This window comes from Marmota marmota, unplaced genomic scaffold (genome assembly GCF_001458135.2).
Source record: "Marmota marmota marmota unplaced genomic scaffold, marMar, whole genome shotgun sequence".
Classification (NCBI taxonomy): Eukaryota; Metazoa; Chordata; class Mammalia; order Rodentia; family Sciuridae; genus Marmota; species Marmota marmota.
Genome location: NW_026005887.1, coordinates 349,853 through 370,102, shown reverse-complemented (window position 1 = coordinate 370,102; position 20,250 = coordinate 349,853). Strand labels below are relative to the sequence as shown.

Sequence of the window (20,250 nt, the reverse complement as noted above, 5' to 3'; positions counted from 1 at the left end):
TGATAAAAATGTTTGTAAAATGCTTTTAGGTAATCATGTATGGAATGAAATTATATTAGCCTGTTGAAGGGTACAGAAAAAATAGCAAACATATTTAACACTAAAATATTAAGAGTTACCATTATATATTGATTATAAGACAAAAGTTGGTACAGTTATTTTGAAAAACATTTTGGCGTTTTTCATCTACCAGAATTGAAGATATGCATGCACTTTTGTGTTGTAATACTACTTCTATGCTAGATTAGATTGGTGGTTCTTATTGGAGGTCTTGCCACCTTTACAATTATGTTGGTAATGTATAGGAATGGGTAAGTGGGTGATTACAATGACATTTAGTGGGGGCTGGGGATGTGGCTCAAGTGGTGGCGCGCTCGCCTGGCATGCGTGTGGCCCGGGTTCGATCCTCAGCACCACATACAAACAAAGATGTTGTGTCCACCGAAAAATAAATAAATAAATATTAAAAAAAAAAAAAAAACAAAAAAAACAATGACATTTAGTGGGTTCAGCGTTTTAGGCATCCTGAAATACTTGGGACAGTCCCAGACAATGGAGAATCTTGCCTATTTTTAAAAATAAAACCATGTTTATAATTATTAGAATCCAGAACATAACTTCCTTTTTACATGTAAGTATGATATTTTGCACACATTGAATGTGCATTTGAATGTATGTATCAAGTACACTGAGAGAAATATGTGTTTTCTTTTGTTCAAAAATGTATCTTGCTAGGAGCGGTGGCACACACCTGTAATTCCAGTGGCTCAGGAGGCTGAGACAGGAGGATTGTGAATTCAAAGTAAGTCTCAGTAAAAAAGTGAGGCCCTAAGCAACTCAGTGAGACCCTGTGTCTAAATAAAATACAAAATAGGTCTGGGAATGTGGCTCAGTGGTTAAGTGCTCTGAGTTCAATCCCCCCCCCAAAAAAATTAAAAATTTTATCTAAAATTATTCATTATTTTTAGAAAATTGTCACCAATGATAACTGTGAGACAAGCATGTATTTGCAGCAGTTTTATTCATTGTAATCCATGTATAGTTGTAAACATTTGGCTACTTCAAGTTGTCATGCTCCAGTATTAATATATGCAAGTGTGTTATTTTATTGTGAATCATATTTACTTTTTCTTTTAAATTATAGTTAGGACATTGTGCTCATATTTTAAGATTATATGTACAGGTAGTTTGCATTAATTATCTATGTATTTCACTTTTGGTTTGTAAAGAAGTTGGTTTAAAATATTTATTATGAAGAGGAAGAATTGGGTCTTATAGGATTTAACTTGAAGACAGTTCTCATATGTAGAGACACTGCAGCAACAGCAAAAAATTAAGCATAATGTCAAATGGAGAGTAGATAAATTGCAGTTTGTTGCTACAATGGAATATTACATAGCAGTTAAAATGAACTCCACTCTGATCTCCCACCTTACCCCTAGCTCCATTCCATGGAAGCCATAAGGACCAAGAGTGAATGCAGCTGACCTGATTTTTGAGTTCTTAGGGGAAAAAATGCCCATTTGTCAAAACTATAGCATTCTTGTAGCAATCAATGGGGGAAGACAAATGTCACGGCTGCCAGAAGTTGGAGTATTGTTTGAAGCAAGTGAGAGACCAGCCAAAAATTTAACAGAGAAAGCTATATAACGAGAAAGCTATATTAGGCTTTGATAAGGCCCCACATATTCCTGGAGTTCTGCATGTTTTTACACAAGTTCAGGAGAAATTGGAAATTATTTCAGTTATTTTCTAGTCCCTGACCAAATATGAGGTGTTATACAGGCAGTTTAATAGCCAGGATAGAATTCTTAATTTTTCTGAATGTCGAATGTGTGTCCCAATCCACACGTAAATATGTTTAAGCACAATATCTGAACAATTACTGGAAGATCACCATGGTATGGTCTAGGGGTGTTCCCTAGGAAGTTGGCATTAAAAATAAAGGTAAGAAAAACAAAACAATTAAAAACCTAAGTAGAGGCATAAGCAACCACACATTATTGGGGACGCTGGAAGGCAGTAGAATGAAAAAATGCTGAAAGTAAAAACTCAAACTGTCAATCAAGAATTACTTCATATATGAAGACATAAGTGGATAAAAAGAATAAAAGGAGGGCTGGGGTTGCATGTGGCTCACTGATAGAGCACTTCCTTGGCATGTGTGAGGAGCTGGGTTCGATCCTCAACACTACAAAAAATAAATAAATAAAGGTATTGTGTCCACCTACAAGTAAAAAATATTTTTAAAAGAATAAAAGGATAAAAATGTACAAAGTACAACCATAATACAACTGGAGTGGCTAGACTGATATATAATATCAGACAAAATAGATTTTAAGAAAAAAAGTTACTAGAGTAAGATAAGGACATTTTATGAGGATGGAAGTGCCAATTCATCAAGAAGATATACTACTACTACTACTACTACTACTACAACTACTACTGCTAATAATAATGAATGCATCTGAAAACAAAACTATCTCCAACTCATTTTATAGGTTAGTGCCTATCATCAAATAAGACAAATACCTCATAAGAAAACTATAATCCTATATTTCTTATGAATAAGCAAAAATACTCAAATGATAGAAAATCAAATCCACCAGTATGAAACAGAAAAGAATTACACACCATGACCAAGTAGGATTGATTCCAGGAATGAAATATTGATTTGAAATGTCAAAATCAATATAGTACCTCATATTATATTACTACATGATCATTTCAATAGAGGCAGAAAAAATAAATATCTGACAAGATCCTACATCCATTCATGATTAAAAAAAATTCATTAACCTAATAAAGAATATCAACAAAAACCACACAGCCAATATCATATTTAATGATGAAAGTATGAATGCTTTACACTAAGATCAGGAGTAAAACAAAGATGCTCACTCTTGCTACTTATATTCAAGAGTGTACTGGATATTCTAGCTGGAGGAATTAGGCAAGAAAAAGAAAAGTTATTCAGATGGGGGTAAAAAGCAAAACTGTCTTTAATGTAATCCTGTATGAGAAAAATTCTAAGAAATACAGCATACATGCATAAACTGTGTGTGTGTGTGTGTGTGTATACAGATACACACTAATAATTCTACTCAACAACAGGAGACTGAGGCAAGAGATCCCAAGTTCAAGGCCAGCCTCAGCAACTTAGTGAGACCCTAAACAACTTAGTGAGACCCTGTCTCATAATTAAAAAATAAAATAAAAAGGGCTGGGGGTGTGACTCACTGGTAGAGCTCCTCCATGAGTTCAATCCCCAGTATTCACCCTCCCAAAAAAGTCATTTGTTCTTCTATATACTTGGAAAGAAAAATCAGAAAGTGATATTATGAAGATAATTCACAATAGTATCAAAAAGAATAAAATATGAATACATTTTATAAAAAAGTGAAATCCTTTTTACATTGAAAAATATGAAACACTGCTGAGGGCAATTAAAGATGTAAATAAAGAGAGACATTTCACATTCATGGATCAAAAAATTCAATGTTTTAAAAATGGCAGATTTCCCATGATTAATATATATATTCAAGGTGATCTCCATCAAAATCAAAGCAGGGGCTGGGGATGTGGCTCAAGCGGTAGTGCGCTCACCTGGCATGCACAGGGCACTGGGTTCGAATCTCAGCACCACAAAAAAATAAAATAAAGATGTTGTGTCCACTGAAAACTGAAAAATAAATATTAAAAAAATTCTCTCTCTCTCTCTCTCAAAAAAAAAATCAAAGCAGGATTATGTATTGAAATTGAGAAGTTGACCCTAATATTTATATGGAAATGTAAAGAACTCAGAATAGCTCAGATAATGTGAGTTTAGATATAAATCCTTATATTTATGGTACACTAGTTTTCAAAAAAGTTCCAGGTCAATTCAACACCAAAAAGAATATTTCAACAAATGGTGATGGAAAAATTGGATATCCAATATCCAAATGCAAAACAACAAATTAAGACACTTACCTTACCATATGTAAAAGTAACTAAAAATGGATCAGAAACAGTAAAAAATTTTAGGAGAAAACCCTCCTTATCTCAGATTAGGCAAAGATTTCTTAGATAAAATACCAAATAGAAAATAAAAGGAAAGGAAAGGAAAAAAGAAAAGAACATGAAAAAAGAAATACAATATGCAAAAGGAAAAAAATCATAAATTGGAAATTTGTATTGAATTTATAAAAAATTGAATTTATAAAAATTCAAAACCTTTGCTCTTCTAAAGATAAGAACGGGACAATGAAAAGACAAGCCATATGTGATCAATGACTTGTATACAAATTACATTTCAATAATGAGACAAATAGCCCAATTTAAAAATGGGCAAAATATTAAGTAGAAATTTCTCTGAAGAACATATATAAATGGAACATAGGCGCAGAACGGCGTGTCCTTGGGCTAGAGTGGGACCTCCGGCTTCTGATCGGGATCCTTCTTTGCTTCTTTGTGCTAGCCACGAAAGAACGTTGAGATCGAGGCGTAGAAACTGCAGCAGAATTAAAAATGGGTGATGTTGAGAAAGGCAAGAAGATTTTTGTTCAGAAGTGTGCCCAATGCCACACGGTGGAAAAGGGAGGCAAGCACAAGACTGGGCCAAATCTCCATGGACTGTTTGGGCGGAAGACAGGTCAGGCTGCTGGATTCTCTTATACAGATGCCAACAAGAACAAAGGCATCACTTGGGGAGAGGATACACTGATGGAGTATTTGGAGAATCCCAAAAAGTACATCCCTGGAACAAAAATGATCTTCGCTGGCATTAAGAAGAAGGGAGAAAGGGCAGACCTAATAGCTTACCTCAAAAAAGCCACTAATGAGTAATAGCTACTGCCTTATTTATTACCAAACAGAAATGTCTCTTGGCTTTTTTATGTGCACCATAATTTAATTGATGTGATACACCAGAAATCAGATCATGAATGACTGACAAAATTATATTTGTTGGACAATCCTGATTTAAGTAAAACTTACTTGTAGTTAAATTAATATTTTGGTTTTATTCCCACTTCAGTAAATTCTATCACTGTTTCCCCTTTTTAAAGTTGTGGTTGGACTTAATTAGTAATGTTCAGTATTTCACAAAAATGGTGAATGACATCTGAAAACTGGTTTTATATTTAGTTTTATAGAACTGATTATGTGAATATGTTTAAAATATGGGGGAAATCCCTTCACTCTCTCAGAACCAAGCATGATTCACATTTGTTTCAATTTGTGTTCATTAGCCTATTAAAGTTTGAAGATAAGGAAGCAGTGTCTACTTTATATTTTTGTTGACCATGCCAATTTGATTAGAATTCCCTGTATCTAAAATGCTGTTCTTTCCTTATGGAAAGGCATTTTTAGTGTGGTTTATGTATGATATTAAATAAAGAATATTTAACACTTCTCAAATTAAAAAAAAAAAAAAAGAAAGCACATGGAAATGTGTTCCACTAGTCATTAGGGAAATGGCTACAATGTTTTTAAAGGGAAAAATAACAAGGATTGATGAGGATATGGAAAATTTAGAACCACAGACATTGCTGATGGCTCATGTAAATGAATATAAAATAGTACTATCCTTTAGAAAATGGTTTAGCAAAATATTAATTATAAAATGACCAAGCAATTGTATTACTAGTTATCTACCCAAGAGAATTGAAAACAAATGTCCATCCCCAAAACTCATACACAAATGTTTATAGTAGTCTTATTCACAACAATGAAAAGATAAAAAACAATCCATATGTCTGTCAACTGATGAGTGGATTTTAAAAAATGTAGTCTAACAATACCACAATATTGGGTGATTTCAACATACCCCCTCACCTCTAGATAGGTTATTCAGATACAAGCCGAGTAAAGATTCTACAGAGCTAAAAAATACTGTTAATCACATGGACTTGCCAGACTTCTATAGAATATTTCATTCATCAAAAACTGAATTCACTTTCATCTCACGAGCACATGGAAAATTCTCTGAAATGAATCATATTTTGTGGAACAAAGCAAATTTTAGCAAATACAAAAAACATAAATGATTCCTTGCATCCTAGCAGGTCATAATGGAATGCATTTAGAAATCAAGGGCAATACAAAAACCAGAAGCCACTCTAATACCCTAAGATTAAATAATGCAGTTTTGAATAAAGAATGTTTCATAGAAGAAAACATCTCAGAAAATAGAGATACAACATATCAAAATCTCTGGGACAGTATAAAGGTAGTTCTAAGATTAAAGTTTATAGCATTAAGTTCCTACATTAAGAAAGTAGAAATTATTAAATAAATAATCTAACATTGCAACAAAAGAACAAACTACTACTCAAATCAGTATAAGATGGGATATAATTAAAACTGGAGATGAAATTGAGGATAAAAAAACAATACAAAGGATTAATACAACAAAGAGTTGGTTCTTTGAAAGGATAAATGATATTGATAAACCTTGGGCTGGGGTTGTGGCTCAGCAGTAGAGCACTTGTCTCCCATGTGTGAGGCCCTGGGTTCGATCCTCAGCACCACATTTAAAAAAATAAATAAATAAAGGTATTGTGTCCATCTACAACTAAAAATATTTTTTTAAAATATTGATAAATCTTTAGCCAAACTAACCAAAAGAAAGAGAAGAACCAAATTAACAAAATTAGATATCACTACAGACACTATAAAATCCAGAGGATCATTAGAAAAGCTATATACCAATAAGCTAAAAAATCTTGAAGATATTGACAAATTCCTTCAGACATATGACCTATCCAAACTGAATCATGTAATAGAAAACATAAACAGATTAATATGAAGTAATAAAATTGAAGCAGCTATCAAAATCCTTCCAACAAGAAAAGTCCAGGACTTGATGGATTCTTAGTCAAGTTCTACCAGACCTTTAAGAAGAACTAACACACACCAGTCCTTCTCAAATTATTCCATGAAATAGAAAAGGAGTGAACGCTGCCAAATTCATTCTATGAATCCAGTATCACCATGATACCAAAACCAGACAAAAACACATCATAGAAAGAAAACATCAGAGGAATATCCAAAATTAGATGTAGAAATTCTTAATAAAATATTGGTAAACTACATTCAAAACAAAATTAAAGAAGATAGTACACCATGATCAAGTGGGGTTCATCCTAGGGATTCAGTTGGTTCAATTTATGGAAATCAATAGATGTAATTCACCACATAAATAGAGCTAAGGACAAGAATCACATGATAATTTCAATAGATACAGAGAAAATATTTGAGAAAGTCCAGTACCCATTCATTCTTAAAACTAGGAAGAGAAGAAACTTACCTCAACATTGTAAAGCCTATATATGATAAACTCAAATCTAACATCATACTGAATGGAGAAAAACTGAAAGCATTTCCTCTAAAATCAGGAATAAGAGAAGGATGTCCTCTCTCACCAATCCTATTTAACATAGTCAATTGAAACTCTAGCCAGAGCAATCAAAGAGAGGAAATTAAAGGGATACAAATAGGAAAAGAAGAAGTCAAACTATATTTGCTGATGACACTATCTTGTATTTATAAGACCCCCAAAACTCCACCAGAAGATTGCTGGAGCAGAAAAATAAATTCAGTCAAGTAGCGGTATATAAGATCAACATACATAAATCATTTGTGTTCCTATACTTAAATAATGAATCTCCTGAAAAAGAAATTAGGATAACCACCCCATTCATAATGACCCCCCCCCAAAAAAAAAACCCACAAAAAGAACAACTTGGGAAAGACCTCTACAATGAAAACTATAGAACATCAAAGAAAGAAATTGAAGAACTCAGAAGATGGAAAAAACCTCCCATGTTCTTGCATAGGCATAATTAATATTGTTAAAATGGTCATGTTCCCAAAAGCATTATACAGATTCAATGCAATCCCCATTATACACCAATGCCGTTATTCACAGAACTAGAAAAAAAGCAGTTCTAAAATTTATTTGGAAGAATAAGAGATACAGAATAGACAAAGTAATACTGAGCAAGAAGAGCAATACTGGAGGTATCATAACACTAGTCCTCAAATTATACCACAGAGCTATAATAACAAAAACAGCATGGTATTGGCACCAAAACAGACATGAAGACCAATGGGACAGAATAGAAGGCACAGAGAAAAACGCACATAGTTGCAGTGGTCTGATCTTTGACAAAGGTGCCAAAAACATGTTGGTGATATGACAAGCTTTTTTAACAAATGGTGTTGGGAAAACTGGATATCCATATGTACAAGAATGCAACTAGATTTCTCCCCCTACCCCACTCACCTGGCACGAAAGTCAATTCAGTGAATCAAAGGCCAAGGATTAGACCAGAAACTCTGCAACTACTAGAAGAAAATGTAGATCAAACACTGCAACATAGTGGTGCAGGCATTGACTTCTTTAACAAGACTTCTAAAGTTCAAGAAATAAAACCAAGAGTCAATAAGTGGGACAACATAAAATTAAAAAGCTTCTGTATAGCAAAGGAAAGGATTAATAGCACGAAGAGAGAGCCTATAGGAGATCTTTGCCACCTGCTCCTCAGATAGGAGATTAATATTCAGACTATATAAAGAACTCATAAAACTTAATACCAAAAACCAAATAATCCAGTTAATAAATGGGCAAAAGAACTAAACAGACACTTCTCAAAATAAGAAATATGGGTGGCAAATAAAAACATGAAAAAATGTTCAGTATCTCTAGCAATTAGGGAAACGCAAAGCAAAACTACATTGAGATTTCATCTTACTCCAGTCAGAATGGCAATTATCAAGAATACAAATAATAGGGCTGAGGTTGTGGCTCAGCGGTAGAGCGCTCATCTATCACTTGTGAGGCCCTGGGTTAGATCCTCAGCACCACATAAAAATAAATAGATAAAATAAAGGTATTGTGTCCAACTACAACTAAAAAAATAAATATTAAAAAAGAATACAAATAATAATAAACATTTGCAAGGATGTGGGGAAAAGGTACATTCTTACATAGTGTGTGAAATGGCAAATTAGTACAAACACTCTGGAAAGCATTATGGAAATTCCTCAAAAGATTTTAAGAATGGCCAGGTGTGGTAGCACACTCCTGTAATCCCAGCAGCTTGGAAGGCTGAGGCAGGATGATCACAAGTTCAAAGCCAGCTTTAGCAACTTAGCGAGGCTCAAAGTAACTCAGTGAGACCCTGTCTCTAAATAAAATATATATNTACATACACCAAAACAAGGAAGTGACTGGTCTCAGTTCACACTGCCAAGAAATGAAAAAAATGGGAGGGGCATACTAAAGAAGCCCCCAGACTCTACCACTCCAGTGTGCATTTCTTTCATCTTCCTGGTTATGATGCAAAGTATATTTTTAAGCATGTGATAAATTAGTATAGTTTTGTAGTTGTTGTGAAAAATATTTTGCATAATTAATAGTTTCCACTATGATTATCAAACCTGCTCCTTATGAGGAGGAATTGAAAGTTGACATCAGGATGTTAATCTATAGTATTTATTTATTTTTACAGTTAACTAATGTAAAATCAACTGTGTATAATATCAAGTTAAGAAGCAATTGTACAGCTGGGTGTGTAGCTCAGTGGTAAAGTGCATGCCTCTCATGTGTGAGGCCCTGGGTTTGATCCTCAGCATCACATAAAAATATAAATAAAGATACTGTGTGTTTATTTACAACTAAAAATATTTTTTAAAAGAATCAATTGTAAGAGAGTTTTGTATGAGGGGATTATGGAAGTATTTCTAAATATGAGAGCTCAAGGTTTTCTTTCAGTGCTTACTTAGGGAGTTAACTCACTCAACTCTTTCAAGAAAGTTTTGCTAGCAATGTAATATACGACATATATAATAGTATGCAATCACGTAGCTAAAATCCTAAAAGGTCAAACATCCAGAAGAGCTTATTCAGAGTTGACATTCAAGTTATGCATAACATGAATTCCGTTTCCAGTATTATTAAAGGGCTCTTCAGAGTTGTTTTCCGAACAGTGAACTTCTTAGGTAATTTCCCCAATACCCTACTCGGCCACCCCTTGTTTTGGAGGGACAGACAAAGGGTAAAATCTGGGCAGAGAACATTAATTGATCTGAGCACTAAAGAAGGCAGCGCTGGAAGGTCTTGCAAGAGTTGAGTTTCTCTTTCCATTGCAAGGGAAAGGTAAGTGAGGTACGGAGAGGTAGGGACTTGCTAAAGTCTAGACATCAAGTGAGTGACAGATCCAGGGCTGCAAGGTTTGACTGAGGTTGAAAACAATGTACGCAAAGCGTCAGTCCCAACGCCAGCTCGCTCCAGTTGTTGCAGCTCTTCCCGAGCGCTAGGCCCATTTAGCCCCACGCTGATACTCAGTCGCGCAACTGGCACAAACTGTGACGCCAGCCCCGAAGGCAAGGCGGGAGTGTCCTTCTCTTCCACCAGAGTTAAGGTGAGTACCACCACTCTGAGGTGGAGCAGCAGGGGAGAGCCGCCGCCGCCCACTGCACCAGGCCCCAAAGCCAGAGCCTAGGCAAATCCACAGCCAAAGATACCCCTTACCCGACCCACGCGGCTGGACCTACCTGTGCTGGAGGTCGCGACTCCCAACTCCGCAGAATGGGTAGAAATGCAAACAAGGAGGGCCTTGGAATGCACAGTTGCAAGGCCGTTTGCTCCCCCCCCAGATTGTCTGGCCCGCGCTCCCCTCCCCCAGTCCGCTCGGGCCTTCCTGAGAGCCTTGAGGCCCCGCCTCACTCCTTCCGGCCGGTGCTGTGTCTGCGCGCCGCTTACCTAACCCGCTGCAGAGGCGCTTTAAAGACCTACCTCCAGAGGGATTGGGCCTGGGCCTGGACGCGTTACTCAATTGCCTTCATTGAACAGATTTGGGGGCATAGTTTCGGGAAGGAGAACACACAAACCGCAACGCTACTCTGGCTGTAAAACTCAGGTCGCCTGCCTGCCTGCCTACCTACCATTTCAGTGATCTAGTGCTGGGGATTGACCCCAGGGCCTTGTGCATGCAAGGCAAGCACTCTACCAACTGAGCTGTATCCCCAGCCCCTCACTGTGCTTCTTATTGAAGTGAACTAGCACTAAAATTCTTCCATCACCCTTTGGCCACTTTCTTGAACTTGCCTACTTTACAACCAGTCATTGCTGGACTCCTGTGAGTTAACTTGAATAGCTTCAATCCAAGTTCAGATACGATGCTAAATACAGTGAACACTAGAGGGGAACAAACCATTAAGAATAAACACTTTACACAACTAAAAATTTAAGAACTGGGGCTGCGGTTGTAGCCAGGCAAGGACCACTTGCCTAACATGTGTGAGGCACTGGGTTCTATCCAAAGCACCACATACAAATAAGTAAATAAAATAAAGGTACACCAAAAAAAAATTTTAAAAATTTAAGAACAGTACATATTAGAAGGAAAGACTAAAAAGTGTAGTGAAATAATATCTTCAATAAAAATACAGGACAGAGGAAAAATACTGAAAGAATAAAGAAGAAAATTCAATGCATATACATTGAAAACTAAGCAATTCTGGAGTATTATACATTATCGTACTATTAGAGATGAAAAATATTGATCTAAGGACAAAAAGTAAGAAAGGAAATGCCTTGTACAAGTTAAAATAAACACCAGTTTCTTAAAAAAAAACATATACAGAAGAAAAAGTCTCCACTCCAAAGACCCTTTTAATAATACTCCACACTTATACCCTAGAATTCATTCCTCCATAGAAGCTCTACCCACATTTATTTAGGAAGTTGATACTTATCACTTCTTACTCAATTTAGAGATTACCTTCTCTATGGTTCTTTCACTGTCTTTTCAAAGTTAGTTTATATTCTCCTTTTCCATGTGTCCAATATGCCCAATGGATCTAGTATAGACCTCATGTATATGACTAATTCTGGATGGTAATTTCTCCTTTTACATCTCTGTCCTCCAGTGAAGCAGTAGCTTCTTCAGAGCAGAAAACTTGTACTGCTTATATTTCTTTTCCAAACAGCTCATGTGTCTATGCTTAATGAGTCTTTGTTGAGAATTGCCTAGAACCAGTGAGTAGACAAACAAAACTATAGACACAATATATATTAATATTAACAGTACAAACTGAATAAGTTGACAGTGTACATTTAGTCTGCATTGTATTCATCCCAGAGCAAACATTAGTGAATGTAGGACATTGTACTAAACTCTGGGTATAAAATGATAAATAAATCCTAGATATATTCTATGCCCTTATGTTTAAAGAACAAACAGGACTTGGCCAGGCAAATAGGAAAAGGAAGAACATTCCAAACAGAGGGAACAGCATGATCCAAAGTCCAGTAACAGGAAAGAGCATGACAGTAGCAATTAGAGCAAATGAAATCAATAAAAGTAAGGTGAAAACAACAAAGTAGAGAGAAAGAGACAAGAAGTTGATAGTCAAAACATGCTTGTTTATGAGTTAAAAGAAGACAGTTGCCTTAAATAATAGGAACCAGTATTTATTAAACCTGTGCTACATGGCAAGCATCAGGCTAAGTGTTTCATTACAAATATTTAAAGCAGATAATATTTTTATCCCTACCTTAACAATAAGGCAACTAAGGCACAAATAGGTTAAGCAATTTCACCAGCATTACACAACAGGTTAAGTTTCAGAGCTAAGATAGGTAATCTTCTGCCCTAGACATAGGTCAGAAACTATAAGGAAAGCACAAATAAAACCTACAAAGAGTTCTTTCACAAAATTTGTTTGTTGGTCCTATATAGTTGATGTGTATAATAAACTATACTAAGAGCTTAAAGAAACAATACCCTGTACTCTACCACTAATGCTCTAGACAGAAGACTTTGGCCTAGATATTAGTTGATAATAACAATGGTAGTGATACCTTTGGTGGATGATACCATACAGCAGCAAGGCAGAGCAGAGGAGGAAGAAAAAGATAGCTTTCCTGACTTCTACTTGATGGAGTATCTATGAAACTTCAGATAAAGAACCGCACTGATTCTCAGTTTCTTATTCCATAAATGGGCATAACAGTAGTATCTATCTCACATGATTGTAATGATAATATGTAAAGCACCTGGACATGTCTCAAATACAGTATATGAGTGAGTAGTAGCTGCTATGATGATAGTGTTATTTTAGTGATTGAAGAAGAGGTATGAGCAACCATGAAAAATGTGGTTCAGTTACAATTTGAGGAAAGTGACATGCAATTTCAGATAAATACCAAATGGATAGTGGAACAAAAGTTTGTTTCCCTTTTTGCATTAGTTGCCCTCCATTTATTACTCAATTTTAGTTAGCACTTATTGTTAGTAACTAAGCATTGTATGCATTTACTTCTTGGTATCCATTATGATGGTGATGATGAGTGTGCGTATGTGTGCACATGCACATGTGAGTGTGTGTGTGTATGTGTGTGTAGCAGCTCACACAATGTCTGGTACAGAGTGGAACTTCAATATTTGTGGAATGAATGAATTAATGGGTGAATAAAAAGGTATATACAAATGTGCTAGGAAATAAAATAGAAAAAGCAATAAATATGGTATATTTTATGTTCCTGCCACACTACTGTTTCTTCTAAGACACACCAAGATTATTCCTATTTTGTTTCCAAAATATAATATGCTCATTCGTTTATCACTTCCAGCACTGCTAATACTCCAGTAAGGGGTTGGTAATTTTTTTTCTGTAAAGTGTCAGATAATAAATATTTTGATCTTTATGAGACACATATAGTCTCTGTCTGCAGCTGAGTAATTCTACCTTCATATAGCAAAAGCAGTCATAGATCACAGACAATACATAAATGAATGTATATGGAAGTGTTCCAATAAGTTTATTTGCAAAAGCAAACATGAAGAAGGATTTGGCTAGGGACTATAATTTGCCAACTTTCACTTTAGGCTAAATAACAGCCATGTCTTGCATGGAATTCTGTATTGGATTATGTGAGAGCCATCATCTTTTGTTAACACCTACATCGTAGTTTTATCAGCATCTTATTGAAAATTTAATGCTCTCTAATCCTGTCTATAGATTTAAGAGGTCTTAAAGAGTGGTTAAAATTGTGAATTAATTATGATCTTGATTTTCATTCATCAAAAATTGTCCTTAAAATGATTAAAAGAAAAATATTAGGCAAGTTGAATTTAGAAGAGTTTATTTGAACAAAGAACAATTCATGAATCAGGCAACCCTCAGAATTAGAAGAGGCTGAGAAAGCTGTACATGGGCAGGCAGTATTTATAGACAGAACATGGAAGTGACATAAAAAAGAGCCTGTGTTATTCAAACATGTCTGAGCAGTTTTCAGCAGATGCCTGAAACCACAGATAGCATCGAACTTATATATGCTATGTATTTTTCTATACATATACACCTATGATAAAGTTTAATTTATAAATGTGGGCACATTCAACTATTAACAAGAATAATTAACAATAAATAGAACTATTATAATGACATACTGTAATAAAAGTTAATTGTTTGGTTTTGGAATTTCTCATTTTACATTTTTGGATCACAGTTGACTGCAATTAACTGAAACCATGGAAAGCAAAACTGTGGAGATGGGGGAATGACTTTATTCTCAAATTAGGTTATAGTTTGTTTACATATTAAGTTACATTACACTTCAGTAAACACAGAGATAGCTTTAGGCCAAATTTAATTTAATTTAGCAATTTCTTTCTCTTTTGGTCAGCCTTTCAATTTTGAGAGATCGACCAAAATCTTGGGCACTGACACCACTTTCTATTGCCATTATGATGGGACTTGTTTAGTGTCAGTATGGAATTCACAGTTCACAATCTCAAATTATTTGGATTATTATGCTTTCTTCATCATTTTTATTATTCTAATTATAATGAGACCAGTTAATGTATAAAGGGTGACTGCAATATGAGCATTTAGGACTCCTTGAGGAAGTATCACAAAGGAGACTTTTATGAAGAGTATCAGGAGAAACTGAAGTATACTCCTTAATAGGAGTCTCAAATGAAATGAACAAAATGACCAAAATCAAATAATTTAAAGTTCAACCAATACATATAGTTTGACAGTATTTTAGTTCAATTGTCTATAGTCTTTGTTCAGTTCATTGTGAAGTAACCTGCCAGGTAACTGTCATCTGAGAACATATTATGTTTTCCCTTACCCTCAGAAATTTTCTTACTGTATTCAATGACTGTATCTAGGGAGACAGCCATATTAGCCACCCTTTTAATTTTTGTATCATTATTTTTAAAGGGGTCCCATCTCATTGTTGCCCAGGCTCATATTTGACACGGGACTCCAGTTATCCTCCCATCTTAGCCTTCAGGGTAATTGGGAATACAGGCACCATACCTGGTTCTGCCACGTTCTTTTATATTTGTGGTGCTGAGGATTGAATCAGAATCCAGGGCCTCACATATTGTAAGCAAGCACTCTTTCGCTGAACTACACTCTCAGCCTTCCAGTACCTTTTTGGTAAAATCAGGGGAAAGTTAAGTGCAACATGCAGTTCTATTTAGCAGCTTGCACATGCCTCCACCATAAGCAGGAGGAAATCTAAAGCTCCATGGTGTTCGTCTAAATGTTTTTGTTGAACATGAATGTTCTCATCCACCCTTTGGAGAGTAGCCTCCACCTGTGTAAATTCCTGGATTGGCTAGTTCACTACAGAATTCAATATTTTCCCCAAACTTACGGGTTATCTTCAAATTCCATGCAGCTGGCATACTACTACCACCAATAGTGAGCCTTCAGGAACCCCACTGGAAGCTTTCTTCAGTGGAAACTAACTTGGTTTCATCCTTCTGAATATGGGAGGTATGGAAACTTTCCGGGAGAGCTACTTGGAGTGAGCCAGACCAAGTAGATCTGAACCAAGGAGGAGGCAGAACAGAGAGAGCAGGCAAATTCTCCAAAGACCCAACGTGGGCCACTGGCGGCTGGAAAAGAGGGCCACCTAGTGGTGTTTGAGTAAAGATCAGTTAAAGTTGTACACCTGCTGTTTGCATAGCTCCTGAACACGGTACAGTGGGAAACTTCCCTTTTTTATGGTTCCTTTATAGCATGGTGAAAGGGTAGTAACCAGATTTACTTTTCTTCCATAAATCTTATGAATCTTGTTCATCTATTCGATTTTTGTTCTTTACTTTTCTTCCCATTTAAGAATAACCAGTCATCTGACTTCAGGGCAAAAAAAAAAAATACTCTTTTTCTTTTCACAAAACATTCTCATACCTTAAGCTTTTCCTTACCAAAATCACATCTTATCTTTCTTGTTTGCTTGCATAGAAAGCCATTTACCTTAATATTTCTACTAATTTTAGTAACATATATTAATTAAAATTCTTAACCCCAAGTGGCCTTAATTTCCAGTGAACACTAGGGGAAGGAAATTATTGTGAACTGTCCATAACACAACCAATCCATAGATTGGCAAATCTATGAATCAATTTCTAGAAGCATGTGCTTTCTCATAGTATAGTTTGTCAGAGTGGTACAGAATATGTTTGCCAATAGTCCCAAATGTGTTTAGTCTCCCTATGACAAGAAACTGTAGAGGAGATAAAACTTTATCTCTATTCTTACAGATTTTTTTCTGTTTTGGCTACATCTAAGAATTAAATTATTGTTTGTAGAGATTTCTCTCAACCTCAAATTTACATTCCTAATGATAAAAATGTTAAAACCTTCTGATATAGGAAGGAAATATTTTACATATATTTAACATACATATTTTTAATAATTATGCTTTGATTGTTTGTAAAGATGAGATATTAAACAGCTAGCCACCATCTTTTTTTGTTGACAAATTTTTTAATATAGAGATAATATAAGCTTATTTTACTAGTAAACGTAGGTAAGACAGGTGGCTCGTCATATTGTCATGATATTTAATGCTGAAAACTCTGAAGCTATCCCTGTTTTAATAAAATCAATAATATTCTTATTTACCAAAAATTATACACATCATATGAACTTGAAAAGTATTTGGGTTAATCCTGTTTTTTTCTGAGAGAATAATTATATAAGAGCATTTTCTTCAAACAAATTTAATAGAAGTCTTACATCTTAATTTGGCAAAATCATGAGGAGTTATGTAATATCACCCATATATCATAAATATAGCCATACATAAACATATAGACCAAAATAGATCGTACAGCTAGTATTCTAACATTTTAGCCATGTACCAAGTATACTCCTGGACTCATCATGGCCACTTTTAAACTTGTATTATAGCCAGAGACTGGTTCATCCATTTTTGTTTCTTTTCAAGATTGAATAACAAAACAATTAATTGGGGTTTTCTCAAGAAAGAGAGTTTTGGTGTATAACAAAATTCATGACAACAAGAAAGAGGTGGACAGAGTACACAGAGTATATAATCAGCAGGAGTTTGAGAAGTAGACAGAGATTCTCATGGGAGAATCAGGATTGAATGGAGAAAACATAAGTGACTCATTATTGCAAATGTTTTTCTGAAAATGGTCCAGATGTCAATTGGACAGTTCAGCCATGAGAACCTTTCAGACTTGATGATTTTAAATCCTTACCACAAAAATCTTTTTTTTTCTCTGAAGAATTTGTTGATTATTGACCCTGGAGTGAAGCCTTCAGGGGCTTCCTCTATTATGGAACTAGTCTAGGCCAAAAGAAGTGGATCCATCAAATGGCTGGTGTGAAAATGGACAACTTCTTTTTCAAAGATCTGGCTATTTACAATAAAGAAAGTGATCTTATGTCCCATGATTATTCAGTTTGGGGCCTGTTGGCTTTGGTTTAAAATATGTACAAGGAAGCCGTCTCATTTCTTGTAGCTATTTATCTGTAAAGATATGCATCTGTTTGCCTTTTGTTAGGAGTCTTAGGCAATTTTGGATTCGTTTAGCCTTTTGGAAGCCTTGTGCACCAATAAAAACACATTCCTTTGCTTTTGAATCATTTTGGATTTTTTTCTTTTCTAATGTACCTTGCAAGTGAACAATTTTATCAAGGTTAAAAGTTTTCCACTTTAGCCACTGTGAATCTTAAGTTGTTGTTAGTAAGGTTAACCCACTTTTCCAAAAGTGCACAGATTCTGGGCACATAGTTTTTGAACATGAAATTATCCAGTATCCTAGAAAGTAGAGCACCAAATTTCTTAGATTTGGAGAAGTGTATTTCTTTTTCATTGTTAAATTGACATATGAAATCATACATATTTATGAGGTACTATATGATGGTTCCCTGCATGTATACATTGTGCAGTGATAAAATTCAGAATTTCTATTTCTTCAAATATTTATTATTTCTTTGTGGTGAAAACACTCAAATTCATTTCTTCTAGCTTTTTGAACTATACAATACACTACACTACCATTATCTACAGTTATCTGGTTATGCAAAAGCACTCTAGAATTTACTTATCCTATCGATAACTGTAAGTTAGTATTCATTGACCAACCTCTCCCCATTCCTCTCTTATTCTCCCCAGACTCTGGAAGCTAATATTCTACTTTTGATTTCTATGATATCAACTTCTTTAGATTCCACCTATGAGTGAGATCATGTTGCATTTGTCTTTTTGTGTTGGTTTTTATTTCACTTAACATAATGTCTTCCAGTTCCAGCCATGTTGTTAAAAATAACAGGATTCTATGCTTTTTTAAAAAGTATTTATTTCTTAGTTGTACTTGGACACAATAACTTTATTCCATTCATTTATTTTTATGTGGTGCTGAGGATCGAACTCAGGGCCCTGCACATGCTAGGCGAGCGCTCTGCTGCTGAGCCACAACCCCAGCCCTATGTTTTCTTATGTTAAGTAGTATTCTACTGTGCATGTATACCATACCTTCTTTATCCATCTATTCGATGTGCATTATCAACTGATGGACGCCTCAGTTGATTTTATAACTTAGGTAGGTGTGGATAGTGCTACAATAAACATGAGAGTACAATTAACTCTTTGTTGTACTGATTTCATTTCCTTTTTGGGAGGTGAGGTACCAGGGATTGAACTCAGGAGCACTCAACCACTGAGCCACATCCCAGCCCTATTTTGTATTTTATTTAGAGACAGGGTCTTACTCAGTTGCTTAGGGCCTCACCATTGTTGAGACTGCCTTTGAACTCGTGATCCTCCTGCCTCAGCCTCCCAAGCCACTGAGATTACAGGCATGTGCCACCATGCCTGGCTCATTTCCTTTTGATATATACCCAGTAGTGCGATTTTTTGAGCATATATTATGTACTTTTAGTTTAGAACCTATTTTGAATTCTCTGCAAATTTTCACAGATGGTTGCCATATGGTCCAATTTTGGTGCCTTATTTTGTCTGTTCAGAGAGATCATGGTTTCTTGAAAGTTTTTGATGCTTGTTGATGTATGACAACATCTGCACATCAAAGGATTAAGTATTTATTTCATTCTTCATAATCTGGCTTTGTATGTGTCTTCCTTCCAGAAATTCTAAGCACTCTAATTTTCTCTAACCTTGTGGTTTCTGCCACTACTTTAGCACTACTAGATGGTGCCCTAAAGTCCAAATTCTCAGTGAGGTCATTGTTGATGTATTGCCACTATTTCACCATTAGAGTGCGCCCCATGGGCCAAGTTCGTTATGAATTTGCAGTTAAATTCTGTTCAGGAAGGACTATGGAGGTGTATAAAAAGGGTAGTGTGCCCCTGTGAGCTTCCTTCTGGGCATGGGATGGACCCAGATCTCTCATCCACAGTTAACTGTCCTGTGGTCAGGCATCACAGAATCCTGCACAGCACTGGACCTCACTAGGTAGTGTCTAGCCCTCTGCTCCAAAGTAACATATGCCTACTTTTCTTTTCTTTCCCCAAGTGGACAATTTCCCTGTGTTGTGATGCCTAGGATTAAAGGATAAATGGGGTTGGCAGTCCCACAGCCACCACCACTGCCACTATACTAGATCATACCTGGTGCCCACTAAGCATAGCACAGGGGCAGGGCCAAGTTCCACACTGCTATGGCCTAGCCCCTGCTGTGATCTATTCATGGAGCAAGACCTCTGCAGCTAGCACAGGTGATATGGGCTGTAAATACAAGTCCACTGGGGCTGTGGGCCTCCATATAGTGCTGGACCAGGTTCAGAGGCTCCATCCACAAACAATGACCAGGAGACAGGGAATATTTGGTTCTATTCAGTGTTGAAATTCATGTGGTAACCCCAGCACAGAGTTCCAAGGCAGTATCTTTGCTTACTTCCCTGTCCTACCTCCCTGTCCCTGCCTCCACCTTCCCCTGACCCCCGCCCCCTGCCCCGTAAG

At 35.9% G+C, this 20,250-nt stretch overlaps 2 protein-coding genes across 5 annotated transcripts in view; one reads left to right on the top strand and one right to left on the bottom strand.

Moving 5' to 3' along the window:
- The window catches only part of Tmlhe (trimethyllysine hydroxylase, epsilon), an 87,181-nt gene extending 76,490 nt beyond the window's left edge, over positions 1 to 10,691 (bottom strand). For 2 of the 4 annotated variants that reach the window (XM_015507560.2, XM_048797602.1), the window contains exon 1: positions 10,543 to 10,691. The gene's annotated coding sequence lies outside the window, so the exon portion shown is untranslated. The remainder of the gene's footprint in view (positions 1 to 10,542) is intronic. The other 2 variants (XM_048797603.1, XM_048797601.1) reach the window with 2 other exon arrangements.
- On the top strand, positions 4,502 to 5,402 carry LOC107161017 (cytochrome c, somatic). The gene has a single exon (XM_015507562.2). The coding sequence runs from the start codon at positions 4,510 to 4,512 to the stop codon at positions 4,825 to 4,827; it is 318 nt and encodes a 105-aa protein (XP_015363048.1). The 5' UTR covers positions 4,502 to 4,509; the 3' UTR covers positions 4,828 to 5,402.
- Positions 10,692 to 20,250: the final 9,559 nt, after the last annotated feature.

Excerpts from the sequence above, each read along its gene's own strand:
- LOC107161017 (XM_015507562.2), top strand. The coding sequence starts at position 4,510 with ATGGGTGATGTTGAGAAAGGCAAGAAGATTTTTGTTCAGAAGTGTGCC.